The following is a 20,346-nucleotide window of genomic DNA, read 5'->3' on the forward strand; positions in this document are numbered from 1 at the left end:
AGTAAATTAACAAATAATACTAATTATTTGAAAGAGGAATTAAAAAATCTTACAAATTGAACACATAAACATTTGTTAGTTTAGTTTTCTAATTTTCAATTAGAAAAATGAAAATACATAAATCAAGAGTTTTAGAAGAAAATTGGAAATTTTATTTTTTCTTAAAAAAAAAAATCTACAATATTAAACTTGTAAAATGTCAAATTTTGAAATGATTGGATCTGTGAAGGATGCTCTTTATAGCGTTTGAGTATATTGATAATTATACAAAGATTAATTTATAATATAAATTAATAACTTATTTATATATTAAATTATTTTTAAAAAAATAAGAAACTTTTAAAATGGAGAGATATAAATATGAAATTCAAAACTTCATAATGTTATAGTTTTACTTTAAATTTTAGGTAAAAGACGATTTTAGACCCTTGTAAAAAATCTAAATAGACATTTAAAGTCCAATCAATTATTTTGGGCCATAAAAGTTCTTTAAAAATATTATTATTTAGTTGGTATAGTATAAAAAAACTCATTTGATAATCTTTTAATTTCAAAAAATATATTAACATATTTATAAAAATTTTAAAAATTTATTAATTAATTTTAATTTTAGCATTAAATATTATAAAAAAAATCTAAAATATTTTAAATACGAATAACTAATTAATAAATAAATTTATAAAATTAAAAAATTAACTAATAAATCTTTTCATATGACAATACTAAGTAATAGACTAATCAGTAGATTTACATTTATTATAATTGAGACTCTAAAATTTATAGGAGGGGCTCTCCAAGAGGAGGATGTAGAAAGATTTTCATTCTGTCTGTCCATTATGCCCTTGCTTGAATAAACACCTCAAGTGTTCAAAGCTTGAAAAACAAGATTGTGAGGATCATAAACTGCATTCGAAAGGCCATATTATTTCTATTTTTCTAAATTTGCCGTAGAATAAATACTGCCATTTGAATAAAACTAGTTCTCTCTGAAAGAGAAACAAGGGGCGATATCAATTCAGACTAACCATCCTTTATATTTGAAGTTGAAATGAAAGCTGACCTCAATCACAAAGGGGAATTTAACCAAATAGTTGTTGCGTGAGGGCATTTAAAAAACACATGCATGGCTGATTCTAGCTCACCACAATGCACACAATGAGGATCAATATGATTGATACGTTTATGCACTGCCTCGTCAGTTAGGAGCTTATCTAGAAGAAAAGACTAAAAGAAAATTGCCAGCTTCATTGGTAGAGGGATGCACCATATAGACTTTCCAAACTGCTCCATGTTACCAGCAGCAGAAGGATGCAAACCAGCCGCCTTATGATTCCTGGAATACATAATATCTCTCGCCACATAATAACCTGATTTTACTGTGTAGACTCCCAACTTATGAAAATGCCACACCAATCTATTTGGTCTATGGAAAAGACTAATGGGATAGCTTGAATACACTTGACCTCCTTTTGCTTAAAATTTTGCAACAAAATCTGCATATTCCATGAAGAATTAACTCGGTTTATAAGCTGGGATACCAAAGAAATGGAATTATCATGGTTTCTTTTCACATGGGGAGCTACTAGAAAGCTTAAGGGAATCCACCTTTCAAACTTGCAAAAAATGTTTATACCATCATCCACTTGCCACCTGACTCCCTTCTTCAGTGTTTTCCTTCCCGAAAGAAGACTATTCCAACCCAAGATGGTCGATAGCCCATTTTTGCTTGTAAAAAGGATTATGATGGAAAGTATTTGCTTTTAAGGATCTTGGCCAATAAGGAATCCGGACTATTCAGAACTCTCCACCCTTGTTTGGCTAATAAAGCCATGTTAAAGCTTTCTAAATCTCTGAACCCCAGTCCCCCTTTTGATTTTGGGTCACACATCTTCAACCAAGCCTTCCAATGAATTCGTTTTTCCTCCCTTTGTTGCCCCCACCAAAAATTAGTAACCATATTCCTTCCAAAGGGTAGCCAGCAACTTAAAGCACAACATTGCAAGTACTAGTATAGATGCTGCCACTGACTTTATAAGGACTTCCTTTCCTCCCTTCAACAATAATTGTTCTTTCCACCCTGTTTTTTTGAAAGCTACTCGGTCCTTAATGAAAGAAAACACCACCTTCATTGAAGGTGGAATGATTGCAGGGAGAACGTGAAATGTTTGTAGGGAGACCTAAGAATTTATCCGGGCCCTCAAAATTTCCAATGTGTAGAGTGGTAACTACAACCTGGCTTACTCTTTGGGAGGTGTTGGGAATAAAAATAAAGCTTGATTTTGCAAGGTTAATAGTTTGCCCACTGGTAGCAGCATATTCTCTTAGCACCTTTCTAATCTTCACTGCTTCAGGCTTAGATGCTTTTGAATATAAAATAGAATCATCAGCAAATATCAAATGCATAAGAGGGGGGCAGTACCTTAAAATTTTGAGCCCATGAAGAGATACATTTTCAATCTTATGTGCCAAGCCTTCTGCACATATGAGGAAGAGGTAGGGAGAGAGCGGATCTCCTTGTCTTAAGCCTCTCAAAGGGAAGCTAATGTCTATATGATGGCCATTTATATTGATTGAGAAAGAGACTGATGTGATGCAGGCCATTATCCAAGACACCCATGTACTGTGAAAACCCATACAAAAGAGCATATGCTTAAGTAGTCACATTCCACACATTCATACGCTTTGCTAATATCAAGCTTGAGCGCTGTTTCAAAATTTTTGCCTTTCTTTCGTAACTTTAGCGAAATCATTATCTCATGGTTGACAAGGATGTTATCAGAGATCATTCTATTCTTAGTAAAAGTTGCCTATTCCTGTCCAATGATCGAATCCATAAAAGGCTAGAGGCGAAAGTTAAGGAGTTTAGATATAGCCTTGTAAATCACATTGCACAAACCTATTAGTCTAAAATCTTTCATGCATTAGGGTTGTTTCAGTTTTGGAACTATAGTCATAAGGATATGATTCCAATCTGGGGATAAGGAGCTTGTCTCAAAAAAATCTAGCACTCATTGCACAAATCATCCCCAACAATCGACCAATAACATTGGAAAAATAATCCTCTGGTGCCTTCGAGGGATATGTGATTTATGGACTCCTAAATTGTTTAACAAGCCCCAATGAAGTTTCTCTTCTGCCTGTGAACCGTCTTTGCATGAAAATATGCAGTGTTCTTATCCCCTTATTTCAACCAATTGACTCTTATGATTCCAATCTGGGGATAAGGAGCTTATCTCAGAAAAATCTAGCACTCATTGCACAAATCATCCCCAACAATCGACCAGTAACGTTGGAAAAATAATCCAGTAAAACCATATTCTCATGGTGCCTTCGAGGGATTAATTGAAAAAATGGCCTTCCAAATTTCTTCTCTAGTAATCAATCTTATCAATGTTTTATTCAATTTCCTGGAAATTCTTGGTTGAAAATCAGTAGTAAACTCTTGCATATTTTGTGCCTCCTGTGATGAATAAATACTTTGGAAATAATCCCTTGCAATGGCTTTAATATCATGGATATGTGATTTATGGACTCCTGAATTGTTTAACAAGCCCCCAATGAAGTTCCTCTTCTGCCTGTGAACCGTCTTTGCATGAAAATAGGCAGTGTTCTTGTCCCCTTATTTCAACCAATTAACTCTTACCTTCTGAGCTCAATATGCCTCTTCCCTCATAACCTCAGAAGCCAGATCCCTCTCCAGCCTACGAATGGTGTCCCCCTCCCAACTTTGCATATTCCTTTTTGTCTCTTCTAAAGATCATTGTAATTGCATAATTTGCAAATGAGAATTGTGTTGGTGGTCTTTGTTCCACTTAGAAACAACTCTTTTGCATCAAAGCAATTTATCAGGAATGTTACCCAAACCTGTACTATATTGTGACTTCCAGAAGCTAGAAATTCCCTCTTTAACTTGTTGATGTGAAGTCCATTGACTATCAAACTTGAACCATTTTCTCACTCTCGGCAGCTTGGGATTCAAATTGAGGAGAATTGTGGTCCAAGCCAATGTCCTCCAAATGGATTACTCGAGCATTCGAGTAGGCTAGGAACCATTAGTGAGACGCTAATCCCCTATCTATGCGCTCACAAATATTTTGGTTCCCATTCCTTCGATTATTCCACATTAAAGGTGGACCAATGAAATTTAGATTAACAAGTCTCAATTTATTCATAAAATCCTGAAACAAAACCATCTTAGAGCAATAGTCATAACTTCTCCTAGATTCTCAATTATCCTCAAAATTGCATAGAAATCACCAATACATAACACAGCCTAACTAAAGGTGCTGGCATAATTAATAAAAAAAAGTTAATTGCTCCTTCATACTCACAGGGTTACTATTAATATGAACAAAAATCACATCCCAGTCTAAATTACAGCCCATATCAGAAACTGTAACATGAATAAAGAAATCAACAAACCTCTAGACCGAAACCATGAGATGTCCCTTCCAGGCTAAGCATAGACTCCCAACATAACCTCTCAGGTCTATAGTCACCAAATCAAGAAAACCAGTTCAATTTAGTAGCTTCTTCACCATAAACACCTTGTTTTGTTGTTTCCATTAGAAAAATAAGGTCAGAGGAGTGGGATATAGCTTACTCTTTTAGATGGTGAACTGTTAGGGGACTCCCTGGCCCTGACAGTTCCAACTTATAAATCTCATTACTTTAGGTGGGGCCATTGTCGGCTACCACCCCCACCATCTCAAATGTTGGTTCATACTCACAAAACTTCTTATTCCTTTCACTACTCGTCTCTCCTTCCTTTTCTCTTTTTTTTTTTTTTTTTTTTTTTTTTTCTTTAGAGTCATCAGGCTTCTGATCAGTTAATTGTTCTTCCTTGCTGGTTTCTAATTCCTCAATGACAACACTCGAATTTTGCTTTTTCTCCCTTGCCAGCCTCTTCCAGTTTCTTTTAAGACCTGTGGGCTTATTGGATGCTTGAATCTTAATACCCTCTAAAATTTCAGGTTGTTGCCTCTAGGCCTCTGGGTGGAATAAAGTCTTAGCCAAATGCCTAAGATGAGTGAAAGGCACCCACTTTTCGAAAGTCAGATCTTTTAGAGGAATACCCGAGGTTTACAAAGTCTTTGCTACAACCTTTTTTCTCTTAGCCCAACGAGATATGGGTTGATTGTTATGCCCCCGTCCTTTGTATTTAAAAACATGGGGAACCATGGATTGGGTCTTCACGTCCAACCGTGAGACCATACAGACAGCCCCATTAATGTCAATAAGAGAGTTGCTAGAAAACTCAACCCCCTACCTAGTTACACTCTTCTCCTCCTACCTCTTTTTTTCTTGGTCGACTCCTCAATTACTATTGTCGAATGACTATACTGTTAGAGAAAAGGAAAGCTTTTGAAAATCTCTATTGCATTAACCTTATGTATGCACTAAGAAGCAAGATAATTGCTAAAGAGATTTAGTAATAGGTGATTAGGTGCTAACTCTGATAAAGTTTCAAAAGGTAGTATCTCCAAGGCTTGCTTGGGGTTTTGTGTTTCACCAAAACGGGTAAGGATTTGTTGTTGTGGTTCCAAACATTGCTTTCATTAAAAAGGAAAGGTTGGATTTGCCTGTGTTCCAAAGGCCGATTAGTGGTTTTTGGTAGTGGTATGGTGGCTTGTATAGTGGTTTTCTGATGTGTGGCAGGTGAGGAAGTAACACCATGGATTAAGGAGCACAGGTGGTTGGTGTGATTTCTATTTCCTGAAAGGGAAAATTTGGAAAGGATCGTTTTGGTGGACAAGGTTATTGGAAAAACAGGTTTCTCTCTTTAGTTTGGGCATTATGTGTGAAGGGATTCGTGTTTGGGGTAGCTTTCAGCCATGGGCCATAGGAAGATTTGACAGTAAAAGGGAACTCTAAAGGTGAAGAAAACGACTAAATGAAAACGGAGGTACGAAACCCAGATGCAGAGAATGAAGTCTCAGAGACATCTCTGTCACTTACATTTATATTACTGTTATATGAATCCTGGGCTTTTCTATTTTTAAAATATTTGAAAGCTCTTATGGTCCAAAATAATTAACTGTACCTTAAACTACTTGGACACTATTTAAGAGCCTAAAATAACATTTTACTTAAAATTTAATTAAAGCATACAAACAAAAAATAATTATAATTACTTTAATTTAAAAAATTTTATTGATAAAACATTTAAATTGGTCGTTTTTTTAAAACATGTAATTTTATTAATTTTTTACTTTAGGGTCAATAACTCAATTTTATATTAAAATAATATATGTGATATTGTGTCGTTAATAAATAATGACAATTTTTAAATATTGTAAAAAATGTTGATAGTGTAAATAAATTATGCAGAGCTCAATATTAAAAAACTCAAATTTGATTCATAAAAATTTATCCAAGTTTTAATCTTAGTTAGAAGTCGAGTCAAATCTGACCAAATTTTTATTAAACCAAATCTTAAATAGTTTATCAATAATTGATTTATTTACGCTACACAGTTTATCAAATTAACATAGCATAACCATTTAAAGCTACTTCACCTTTCTCCTTCAAGAAGCGCAAAATGGATTTTGAATCTTTTTAAGGAACTTGAGGATTTGTCTCATTTGTTTTTCATGAGGGAAGAAGGTTAAATACATGGATGTAAGAACATTTAGTATTTATGGGAGTTGCACCGATTAGATGTTGTCCACATGAGCTATTAATAAAATAGAACATGGTGGTGATGCATTTATGAAGCCGTTTGAATGATTTTGCGCAGGCGTTTTATAATCGGTTCCAAATTTCAAATTCAAACCTCAGCCAATCTCATAAAAAAAAAACATTATTGCTATATTTGAAGAACAAAACATAAAATACGTTGTATCTGTTTCCGATGTTGTCTCAATGCTTCTGATGCTGCAAGCACCACTACAGCTACCAATTTTTCATTGTCCATATCATTAATGGAACTAAATGAACTCTGGATACCAATGATGAAGGAAACTGAAAATGGGAGCTCAACCTTTTTAAGAAAAAAGATAATTTGTGGATGGAAATACTATGGCAGGCGACATCCACACTTTTTGGAGGGGCCGCCATTACATTTGCAGCTACTATTTCTAATCGAAGTTGCTGAACTATGATTTCTTCTCTAGTGCATCTTTTCCTATGTTCTTGTTATAATTTTCTTGCTTTTCTCGAATGCCACTGGTAGCAGGGACTCGCTTGCTGCTATCCCCTGTTTTTGAGCTTCCCACCAATGTTCCTTGGCTGCGGTTCCCAGAACCTAACTCCTCATCAAAATGTTTGCTTCGCTCGGCTCCTTCATCAACAACATCGGCACGGTGTTCCTCCTTGTCAGCCCTGCAAATAGAATTGTTAAATGTACTACTAAAGAAAGCAAGAAATAAAGACAACAGGTGAGCTGTTTATATTAATTTTCTGCACTCATTAGACAAACTGAAATTTCAATAACATAGTGTCATGAAAACCAATGCAGCAGATCTACATTAACTCCAGAAGGACAAGCAATTGATTCAATTCAAGTTAATCGTTACTTGCTACATATTTAGGTTGTTCGTTTAAAGGTACCAAATTCAAAAAATGATAAAACAACCAAATGTACCCTGAATAAATAACCAGCCCAACAGCAACAGCAGCAAATGCTACATAGTACATCCAATCAACCTGAAAAGTATCATCACCACAAGGAACATCCGAACAAGCACAGTTAGCTACAAACAATTGGATATGGATTGTAGTTAAATTATTAATTAAACAGACTTATGGTTAGCTAACAAACCTTATCATGGTAAGCAAAAATGCGAATAACTACGGACCACATATCTGATGTTAGCAAAGACAGATTGAGCATTGTTGACCCATTAATCTGCAAAAAAATTAGGAATGAGGATACTCGTAAGAGCGCATACATGCATTAAGGTAAACCTCTCCTTTGCATGCAATTGAATTCAAAATTCATCCAAATATTTATTACCGATTTCAAAATTCATCATAGTTTTGATTTAAAATATTGGAAAAACTATGAAGTCGCAAGATGCAAGGCATTGGAATTTGGACAAAGATGATTGCTAGTTTGACAAGAGTGCTTAGTTACTATACCAACAAAGCAAAATATTTGGACAATAGGTGAAGCATAACTGAAACGTATAAATGGAAGCCCGTCCTGATGACAAGCCATCTTACAAACTTAGTAGGAAGTAGTCCTTGTGTAACTCAAACCCATACCTTGAGCAGGACAGGGACAAATGAGTAAAATAGAAACATAGCAAGTGCAAAACCCACAAATGGAAGAGCCTGAAAAAAGATGCAAAAAAGAAAACGAAGTTAAATTAGATTTAAGAACAACAACAAGCAATGCTCATTCTCATACTTTACAAATGCTGAAATTTAAAATGCACAGTGTAATGCTTAATCTGACAATTAATCACAACTTCAGTAGATTTTCTTTTCTTTTTATCAGGTACCAAAGCTGAAGAACTTGCCTTGAGAAATTATATAACTAAAAGCAACAAGTTAGTCCACGCAATATTTCTCTTAAAAGTTAATCATGCTAAGTGTGATAATATTAATGGATTTCATTTTCTCCTTTTTTTAATATTTCCCTCTCATGTCTATAAGTGTGAACATGTGGGAAATACAAGGATTTGATTCATGCAGAAAATAAGGGGAACTTAACAAAGCAGATAAAGTAGGACTCATGCATCCAACAAGGATTAGTTTGGGACTAAAGCATCCATTCAAAGTACAAGATTTTATCTCTCTGTTAGTTTTGTTCTCTTTGCGGAAAAGTTTTACCATCACTTGGACTTCATCAGTGAATTTCAACATCAGTCACTAAATTTCATTTTATCATCAACAAAATCACTTGACCTTGATTTGTTTCAGTAAGGTCACTATTATCAAATCTAATAGTGACTTTAGCGCATTTTTTCACGTGGGAATTAAAGATCATGAAATATTAATTGGTAGAAATTTGGAAGAAGTATATAGAAAATTTTACTGCTTATCATATCAAAAATCTCATTCAAATTCTACCAAAATCTAGTGACAGACCAAAAGCGACCCTTATAAGAGCAATAAAATTAACTGGTTTTGCTTATACACATTGAGGATTTAAAGCCATGCTAAACTAATTTATAAGTTCAATAACCAAGTGTAAAATTAAGCGTACTGGATGGAGAAACATTTTGTCTGCAGAATATGTCATTTACAAACAGGAATCAGTGGCAAATATGATACGCACATAGATACATTCACCATAAGCTATCTAGCTATTATTCTATTAGATTGCAAACCGAAGACAATTGCAAAAGTAACAAAATTATGATTCGCATACTTCCAAAAGGACTGAGAAAAAAGGACACAAAACTTACTGCTCCAGCTGACCAGTGAATAGATTTAAGCTCATTGCGCTCAAGAATGCTTCTGTGTCGTAATTAAGGGGAACAAATTATCACTATGATTGCATATAAAAACAAGAATTCTACTACACATAAACATTAAGATAGCATAATAAACTAATTCAAGGAACATAATAAAACAGAACATTCTTCTTCTCTTTTTTTTTTTTTTTTTTTTCCCTCTATGTAAAGAGAACAAAGCACCATTAAAGTCACCAGGCTGTGCCCAAAAAGAAGAGCCTAGTACATCATTAAGTTTCAAAAAAACTATCATCTTAAGAATGAATTATCAATTTAACCAAAAATAATAAGAGAACACCATCACTAGAAGGGTTAATCCTTATAAGAAATAAACACAATGAACTTAAAGGATACATTTGGATAGCACTAATTATTGCACCAAAAAATCCCAGCAGGGACATGAGCTCAACTCTGTCTGCATTCTTCACAAGGAACTCCTGCACAAGATTCAAAAATAAAAACAACTCAGACAAGCCATGCATGCATGAAGAATAACTAAATTCCAACTGTTAAAGCCTAAGTTAGTACCCCATTGGATTGCATCATAGTGGATTTCACTAAGAAGAGAATAGTAAAAATTTTCAAACTTTTAATCAAAGAAACTTTCAAACTTATAGCACCTGATAACCATTTGCAATTTTAAATTTCAATTAAGTGAAGAAGTACTACAAGTTATTTTTAAGTATACAGGAGCCCTCTTTCTCTCTACCACACAGTTTCCTGTATGTAGCCTATTGCATAACAATTCCAAACAGAGGCGTGGAAGGTAGAAAAAAGAGCAGCAGTTTCCCAAAATTAGCATTTTTCCTACCTGAATTGGTATGAACAAAGTTGTTCCCCTAAAATAGTCTGGACCTATACAGGACTCCTAGTCTAAAGAACGGACAAGTAGAAAAAGACATGAAAGAACAGGAGAGGTTACATGTGTGTGTGTGTGTCACCTCAAGAAGAAATTCAAATAACAGCTGCTAACCACAATAAATAAAAGAAAAAAACATGTGATTCTATGCTGGCCCAGGGCTGGGGCAGGATTTTTGGGAAATTGGAATAGGAATAGAAATAGGGAGAGAATTCTTCTGAGAAAAGAAATAGGATACACAATGCACAACTATAGGAAGAACAAAGTGTCATGAAATGCCTGCAACCCTGGAAAACATCTAAATTAGCTTACCTCACTGACATTACTAATGGCATACAGCGTTGCACCAGCAATAACAAGAGCATCCCCTTTACGAGGATTGCTCCCCCCTAGAAGCAGAAATAACTTGTTAAGTAGATTTTCATTTTATAGATTGAATCAAACAAAAATTCATAGCAAGAAATACAGCATATAAAGTGATAGATCTAAAATTTATAATATTACTTCTGTTACATCCTAAATAAAGGAAATAACTTGAAAGTTTTTGTCCTCAGATTTTTCATTTTAGAGAAGTTTCAAAGAAGTTAAATACATAAATTTAAAAAAATAAAATAAAAAGAAGCAGGAATTGAAGAAGCACTTTGGGAATTAGCAAACTTTGAACTACAGCAGCCCCTAAAAATCTTAAGAACCTAATTGCAGCCCAAATTTTCATTAGATATTTCCATAAACAACCATGAGATAGATATCATATTAAGTTTTGTTTACTTGACAAAAACAGTGCTTCATTTTTTTTCTGTAAATTTTTATTTCTCATTTTTCAACTCATATCTCCCTCAAAAAAATGCTTATGAGCTGCTGAAAATAGATAACTGTTTCTGGGAGCTTGTAAACTAGTAAATATGTGCATTACATCTATTCTCTATTAACAAATAATCAAAAGGAAAAAAAAAGAACAAAAGAAAGAAAGGAGATGAACACTTCTTAGAAGTTCATGTGGTCCTTGCTTCCATCTAGTCATGGATGGACTTTAATTGTATTCTGTAAATTTTCATTGCTGCATTTCTTTGGCGTTGGGCTTAATCATTGCTTTCTTTTTTGCTACATTTTGTTCAGGGAAGAAAAAAGGTAGTACAGTGCCCAACTGCTAAAACCGAGGGAATGGACCAATGATTTCACAAGTGAAACTAGGTTATCTGGTCTTCCACTTATTATAAGATTAAGAAAAGAAGTCTACAATGTATTCAAAATATGTTTTCCAAAACCAGTTAAAATTGGAAAAGGAAAATTAATTCTCACAGAAAATATTTTTATTTGTTCATTAGATAAACTCATTTCAACAGGTAAATGCACACTCATGTGCCAAAACACTACAAATTAAAGAAAATATTCTCTGGAAGAAGATATTTTTGGAAAAGATTGAGCCTCAATTAGCCTCAAGGTAATAGAACACACAAATGGCATTGACAAAAAAACCATCAAACCAATTAAGAGACCAGGACTAAATCATGGAGAACTTATTGAAGAACATATGTTTACCTGATCGGTCACCTGCATGAACATCAGAAAAAACAACCATGACCAGTCCACCAACACAAACAAGTACTCCAGCAATCTTCTTCAATCTATACTTTGTACTCAAGAAAAGCCATGTAAGAAGCATAACAGATGGAATTGACCAACAATCCAGCAGCATGACACTTGTAAGAGATGTGTACTGATAGGCCTTCACCACTGCTCATGGAATGAAGATTAAAATTAAATGCCTACATTGGAATGACAATTTCCTATTTCTGCTTCAATAATGAGAATGAACATACTGATGAATTTTATTTGCGATTTGAATGTTCGACCTCAAGGCAAAATCTACAGTGTGAGAAATAGGTGACCAATATGCAGGTAGACATCTCTACTATTAGGAGAACTTACCAAGAAAGTTGGCCTCTACATCTACGATTGCCAGGATTATGTAGTAGTACCATTTAGCCTGCCAAAATACATGCAAAGTGAGATGAGGCAAATTATACACACAAAACAGAAAGCAAGAAAACCATTAGAGGGCAATGAATTAATAAATTCTGGCCATCCTCCCCGGCACCATCACTCCTGACTAATTTACATCCCAAGTGTTTTTTTTTTCCTTTTTTTTCTTTTTTTGTGGGGGTGGGTTACAAAAGTGTAAAAATATTTAAAGACAAACATTCATCCAATCCTCATAACCTTATAACTTAGACAGCCATTGCTTTCTAATTCACACCATTCAGCTCCATAAAATCTCTAATCAATTGAAATTTGATGCTAATTCCAATTATTAAAACTAAAAAGGAGAGGGGAAAAAAAAAAAGCAAATGCAAAGTCGAAGCATATAAAGCCACCTTAAGAGCTTGCTTCCGATATAGCATAATACTTCCATAAACAATGGCCAAGAGCACATAATTTAGAAAAGACTGAGAAGTTGGTGCATTAATTCCTGCAATGCAAAAGAAATATACAGATAATCAAGTTACAATATTACTATCAGTCGCATTTATAGACGGATTGAGGCTCAGAAAAGAACTTATTTCCATAAGAGCACTAGAAAAACCAAGTAAAGCTAGTATGTACCACACAGAATCTTGAAGTAAAAGACTAAATAATGAAAATTAAATAATTTTAAGTTTTAAGTAATTTAATTTAAAAATTATACAAAAAAAAAACAGAAATTATATATTCTGGCATACAACCACGAGAAAAGGAGGAATACACTTATCTTTCTTAAAATAAATGCTTAAAAGTTAAAAATCAAACAAAAATGATAGTAATCAAATTCAGGGAAATCAAAATGCATTAAAAATTACAGATTTCAATATTTAACTAAACATAATTGAGGAAATTAAAATATATATATTACCGATTACGAAATCATAATCATATATTTATAAGAGAGATAGAGAACCTCTTCTGGCAAGTTCAGAGGATGAAAATCCAGTAGAAGTGATGAGCAGTGATAGAAACTGCCCCAAACCAAGACCCACCAATGTTTTCTTAGTCCAAATATCCTTGAAGTTCAACATCTTCTTCTACCCTTTTCTCTTCCTCTCTCTCTCTTCCACTCTTAAACACACATGCAGAGAAACAAAAGACGACCTAACCAAAATGATAAAGAAAACCAGTTCAAGACAAGAATTTTCTGTCAAACGGCACAAACCCAATTTAAGAAAAAACAAAGCGCCCACAACCCATTTGTCACAGCGCAAATTCCGGGCTTCAAAGGGGATGAAATAGCAAAACAATAAAAACCCACTTGAGGTTTGTGACAATGGAGAAGAAGTCGAGCCGATAAGAAAAGGTTGGTGATGATATGCAAGTGATAGTGAAAGTGAAAAAAGAGACCTTTTTCCTATTTGGAAACTGCAAAATGAAGCGAACAGATTTTGGATTTTATCAAATTCCGTGGAGAAAGGAGAGTTTTATCTGGCCGTCCAATTTCGGGTTTGGGAATTTGGAAATTTGACAATTTGGATGGCAATTATTTTCTTTTGTTTGTTCTGTTCGCGCTGTTAAGTGACAGAAACAATAGAACTACAATGTGAATTCAATATTGAGAGATTTGTTTGGATGTGACCATGCTCATTATAGTTCTGACCTTCCTATACAAATAAATCATTTATTTTTTACATGTAATAAAATATATTATTATTTTAAAGTAAATAAATTATTTTTTAACATTAACAACTTATTTGTCAATACATATTAAATATATATACCAATAAACTAATAAATCAATTGTTATTTAAAAAAAAGAAATTATTTATTTTTAATATATATAGTTGACTCTGACACACATGTACTGCCACTGTGAAAATGAAGTTAATATGTAAACAAATTTTGAGTAATTAATAATTTTATTTCAAGAGGAGAAGACTTTATTCATTGACTATAGTACAAGAATTTCTACGAATGTAGGCAATTATTTTTAAAATTATATAATTCACTTAAAACAATATTATTTAATATTTAAAAAAATTATTTTTATAATATTTAATTAAATATTATTTAAATAGCCATCCACTACTATTAAATAATATTTAATTAAATATTATTTGTTTGGAATGTATAAAATCAGAAGGAAATTTTTGATTTACTGTCTTTCTTTCCTCTCATTTTCTTATTGATTTACCGTTTGAGCTTGTCTTACTAATAGTTATAGATTGTCACCAGTTCATCCTCTTTCTTGTTATATTTTTTTAATTTTTTATTTTAAATCTATCTATTTTAATAATTAAAAAATATTTTTAATTATTTATTTAATATCACATTATCAACATTTTAAATTTTAATAAAAAAAATTTTTCCTTCGCTAATAATGAGAAAGCATAGGTGTTTATTTAATTATAAGAAAATTTTTAAAATTGCAAGACAATCACAAGGCATGATTGTATGGTACCATTTTATCACAAATTTAATTTTAGACATTATCTGAAAATGCATTGTATAGTAATTTTTTTACAGTTTATTAAGAAGTAGAGTTGTAATTGGAAGGAGCAGGGAGTTAGGATGAAGCAAACAGTAGGTGATTACGATGATCTGAGCAACAAAATAAAGAAGAGACGTGTACAGGCAGGCCAAATGGGATTGGAGAAAAAGCTTGGTTTGGTGAGATATTTTTTGACCAATTTATTCTCTAATTATTCCAAAACGGCAAAAAGAAAGTTATAGAAAACGAAGAAAGCGACACAATACCTCTTTTAAGAGCTTAGTGGGTTGTTTTGCATTTGCGAACTTCAAGCTTCCTTGGGTTTTAATGTTAGGTGAATGGTGTTTTGAGATTCTGAAAATAAAATTTATTGTATAAGTATAAATTTAGATGGAAAGAAAGAATTTTTTTTTTATTTGTTAATAACGTTTAACAAGCGTCATTTAATTCTCTCAACGTACATGTGGATAGGGCTGCAAAGTGATTAGACCTATTATCCTGTTTTACTGGGCTAAATTACTTTTTACTGGATCTGAGCTCGCAGTCGATTCGACCTGTCCCGTATATCTGAATCAAGATTTGAGTTGTTGAATGTATCAGCTAAGGAAGGTTTCAAAAACTTTGGGTTAGTATTATTTTTTTGAATCTGGCTTGATTCAAGGTAGACGAGATCCGACGGTCATCGGTCAAATTTTAAACTACTCTCATAAAATGTAAGCAACCTTATTGTAATCAATAAACTTAATATATTCTTTTGTCTTATAAAAATATATATATATATAGATATTTTTTTTTTTTTTAGAAAAAGAGGGATAGAGCTCTTATTTTATTAATGTAGGCCATGAAAGCCCCAACCTATCAGCATCCAGTAAAAATTTAAGTCACTTTTTTAATACTAATTTATTTATTAATTTTTTAACATTTTAAAAACTAAAATTTATTAATTTTAAAAATAATTTAGCATTGAAATAATATAAAGCGAGAATATATTAGAAAAAATAATATAAAATTCATCACTTTTAACTTATATTTTATTTATTTTACGTAAAATATCTTGTGTTTATTAAATATTTTTTAATAAAATAATTAATATTTTATTATTTATTTTTAATTTAAAAAATAAAATTTATTAATATATATATTTTAATAAAAATGTCAGCATACCAAAAATGACTTCTCATTTTCAAAAAGAAAATTATTTTTGTTAAAATGATTTATTTTTTTCTTTTAATTAAAAAAATATATTTATTAACTAAAATTTTTTAGTATTTTAAGCATAAAAAATATAAAACTATTTTCTTAAAAAATATTTTTTACGAAACAAATAGAGTTTTAATGATTATATTTTTTTAATATATGTGAAAAAATAAATAGGTGTATTTTTTGAATCGATTATAATGAAAGTATGCTGGATTATATAACTTTACATGAAAAATCATTATCAGGATGGCAAGTCTTAATAAAGGATCGGATGTTATAGTGTTCGGATCTTTCGCTCCACTAATAGAATTATATTTTAACTTATCACACTCTTGTCATGTGATTTTTTTTTATTATGACAGCCTATAATCTACTTTAAAGAATTATTGTGTAATATTTCTTTAAAAATAATTTTATAATTTTAAATATAATTAACATAAAACATTGAAAATGCATTTTCAATGTTATAGAATTCGGATCTTTCTTTCCACTAGTAGAATTACATTTTAACTTATCATATTTTTATTCTGTGATCATTTTTTATTATGACAGCTATAGTCTATTTTAAAGAATTATTGTATAATATATAAAATGAAAAGTTAATTTTTTTAAAAAATAATTTTATAATTTCAAATATAATTAACATAAAACATTGGAGGTGCACCTTCAATTTGATAAATTAAAACGGGAAGACTAATCTATTGAAGGTCATGTATATTAATTTGACTTTGTTGAACATGTATAATAATGTTTTGACGTGTTTGGAAAGAAATGACGTAATTAAAAATGAAAAGTTTTTATTTTTTATTTTTTTTAATACTCCATTGTGATTCTCCGTGATCCAATGTTTTTTTCTTTAATATAGAAAAAAATATTACAAAATCATGCACATCACTCTCGATTCAAATTATTTTATAAATACACTGAATCGTTCTGCATTAATTTCTTTTAGGCTATATAATTATGGCAACTATTAATCACAAAGTTCAAATATTATAGACTTCACATTTAAACATTCCACATGAGAATTGACTTTGCTTCTTTCTCTCTAATCCAAGATTCTCTTTGTTCCATAGTTTCTTCGTTGGGGGAGGACTGGCCTATCTATGGGCTCTCCCTCTTTAGCTCTTTTTAATATATTATTATTGAAAAAAAAAATCAAAAAAATTTATATGATTTTATTAATTTTTTACTTTAAAATTCATTATTTAATTTGTATCGATATATATAAAAAAAATACGATTTGATAATCTGACCAATGACTAGATAATCAGACGAGACAATTTAGTGAACGATCAAACGAGATGACTTGATGGACAACCAGACGACCTGGTAACTTAGTGAACGACCCGTCGACCTAATGACTGGCCTGATATCTTGACAACTGATCTAGTAACCGACCTAATGTTATTAAATTATCATACTGATGTTCAAATGGTTTGACGATCTGGCAACATGATATCACTAGATAACCAAACGATCGGATGACTTGATAGCCAATACAGAATGTAACGACCGATATAAGGACCTGATTAACTGAGTTATATTGCTTTAAAATTATATTATTTTATAAAAAGATTTTATTTAATCAGATTAGTTTAATTTGAGTTTTTTTAAAAGATTTTGTTGCTTTAAAATTATATTATTTTATTAAAAAGTTTTGTTTTATCAGATTAGTTTAGTTTGAATTTTTCTAAAATTTTTTATATTATTTTATTTTCTAAATTCTTCTAAACCGTTCATTCCAAATGAGTTTAGCTTATGAAATAGAAGGAATAAATAAAAAAATCTATTAATTTAAAGAAAATAATCCATTTTAAAATAATTGAAATCAACCAAAACGATTAATTAATTATATAAAATTTAATTGAAATAATTTTAAAAAAATTATATAAATTAAATACAAATTAATCATATTATTAATAATTTATAAAAAAAATAAAAATTCATCGCATATATTGTTAATTGTAATATAAATTTTGCTAATTATATATAAATTTTTATAAATTAACAAAGTTAAATGCATATAATTTTATTAATTTATGATAATTTAGAATCTAATTAGTAAAATTTCAAATACAATTAATAATATATCAAATTATTTCTAATATCTTTCGTAAATAATCAATAATATGATTAATTTATATTTAATTATTATAATTTTTATAAATTTAAGTATTTAATAAATTAAATTTTAATTAAATATTTAATGGATTAATATAAAAAAATATACGCATGATGAAAGTATATATTCGGAAAAAAAAAATTATGAGTTAGAGAAAAAGAAGGTACTCACAGGTTTAATCTGATAGTAAGTTCATCCGAGTAAATTTGAAAAATTTAAAATTTTACTTTCCGATCCTCAATCCCCAATCTCCCGTTTCAATAAAAAAAAAAAGATTAAGAAGTAGAGTTGTAATTGGAAGGAGCAGGGAGTTAAGATGAAGCAAATAGTAGGTGATTATGGTGATTTGAGCAATAAATTAAAGAAGAGGCAGACCAAATGGAATTGGAGGAGAAGCTTTTGATTTGGTGAGAGATGATATTTTTTGACCAATTTATTCTCTAATTATTCCAAAACGGCAAAAAGAAAGTTATAGAAAGCTTGAAAACGACACAATGCCTCTTTTATAAGCTTAGTGGGTTGTTTTGCATTTGTGAACTTCAAGCTTCCCTAGGTTTTAATATTATGGTCAAATTTTAGAGTACACCCGAAAGTGCAAGCAACCTTTTTTTAATCCACAAAATTAATATATTTTTTATTTTTTAATTTATATTAAATCATATGTCACTTTTCCATTTAAAATAATAATTTATTTTTTAATTTTTTAATACATGAAAATTTAATATAGATTAAAAATATAAAATTTATAAATTTGACAATAAGTTTGTATTAAAATAATATAAGAGGAGAATATAATAGAAAAAGACAACATGAAAAAATAGTATTTTTTCACTTTAATAAATTCAACTTATAGAAATGAATTATTAGCATTCCGAGACTTAGCCTGGTAGAAAGTGCATCCTTGTAGCCTTGAGAGGACTAAAATTCTACTCCCCAACTCCCTATTTAAAAAAAAAAAAAGAAATGAACTATTAAATTTTAAAAAGCAGAAAATATATACATTAATTTTAAGATAATATAAGGATGAAAAATTAATTTACTTTAAAGGATAATTTTATAATTTCATATATAATTAACATAAAACATTGAAGGAGGACATTAAATTTGATAAATTAAAATGGAAAGACTAAACTATGGCCGGACATGTATATCAATTACTTTTTTTTCAAAAAATATGTATAATAATTTTTTGAAGTATTTGGAAAACAATTTACGTAATTAAAAATAAAAATATTTTTATTTTTATTTTTAAATACTCCAATGATGTACCTCGGTGATCCAATGTTTTTTTTTTAATATAGAAAAAAAAATTATTAAATCATGCACATCATTCCTAGTTCAAATTATTCTATAAGAATACACCAAACCATTTTGCATTAATTTCTTTAGAACATATGAATATGGTAACTATTAATCACAAAGTCCAAAGTCCGAATATTATAGACTTCACACTCATGAGAATTGACTTGGTCTTCTATTACGTAGTTTTGTCCATCGTCGTCCTCGGTCTTTTTTCTGAATAGCTTCCTTTCTCTAGAGTGAGCAGTATTCGGTTTAAATCGAAAAAACTGATCAAATCGAATCGATTTAAAAATTTAATTCGATTTTTTATACATTTCGATTCAGTTCGGTTTTTAATTTCAGAAATTTCGGTTATTTCGGTTCGATTTAGTTTTGATCAGAAAAAAACCGAAAAAATCGAACCGAACCGATTAGTGATAATAATATATTTTTTTAATAATATAGAGAAATTAAATCATATTAAAACTTAAATATTTTAGTTAAATTTTAAAATATTAAAAATAAAGTGTAAAAAATATAAAAAATTATTAAAAATTAAAACCGATCAAACCGAACCGAATTGAACCGAATCAAATCGATTTGATTCGATTCGATTTCTAACTAAAATCGATTCGATTCGATTTTTATAAATACTAAAATTCAGTTTTCGATTTATTCGGTTCGATTTGATTTTGAATCGAACCGACTAAATGATCACCCCTACCTCCCTCTTCCACTATGGATGGTGTAATATTTTCTTTTGATCTGTTTGTAAATCGAGGAATTACAGTTTGATACTTTTTGGCCAAGTCTATCTTCTTTAAGCTTTGGAAGGTTTGCTAATTCTAACGAAATTCGATAAATGAATAGGACGACGATGAAGTTTTTTTCCAAATCCATTTTTCAATAGTTTAGGATTTGTGATTGTTAGGTCTCGACCTTTCTCTTATAGATTGGATTAGTTTTGAGGCTTTGTTTTGCTCGATAAATTAAACTTTCTATTTTTATTTTGTCATTTTTA

General features: G+C 30.8%; 1 protein-coding gene across 2 annotated transcripts; it reads right to left on the minus strand.

Moving 5' to 3' along the window:
• Positions 1–6,789: 6,789 nt before the first annotated feature.
• LOC110626757 (solute carrier family 35 member F1) lies at positions 6,790–13,771 on the minus strand. Of its 2 annotated transcripts, XM_043962012.1 has the most exons (12): positions 13,547–13,771; positions 13,199–13,389; positions 12,639–12,733; positions 12,193–12,250; positions 11,803–11,997; positions 10,576–10,652; positions 9,759–9,841; positions 9,357–9,408; positions 8,209–8,277; positions 7,763–7,849; positions 7,586–7,647; positions 6,790–7,323 (listed from the first exon to the last, which is right to left on the minus strand). In XM_043962012.1, the coding sequence occupies exons 2-12, from the start codon at positions 13,314–13,316 to the stop codon at positions 7,098–7,100; spliced, it is 1,122 nt and encodes a 373-aa protein (XP_043817947.1). In that variant the 5' UTR covers positions 13,317–13,389; positions 13,547–13,771; the 3' UTR covers positions 6,790–7,097. The 2 variants fall into 2 exon arrangements, with proteins under 2 accessions (XP_043817947.1, XP_021628520.1); XM_021772828.2 differs by having other exon boundaries at positions 13,199–13,771.
• Between the last annotated feature and the right edge of the window lie 6,575 nt (positions 13,772–20,346).

The sequence above is a fragment of the Manihot esculenta genome, chromosome 11 (genome assembly GCF_001659605.2).
Source record: "Manihot esculenta cultivar AM560-2 chromosome 11, M.esculenta_v8, whole genome shotgun sequence".
In the NCBI taxonomy this organism is placed as follows: Eukaryota; Viridiplantae; Streptophyta; class Magnoliopsida; order Malpighiales; family Euphorbiaceae; genus Manihot; species Manihot esculenta.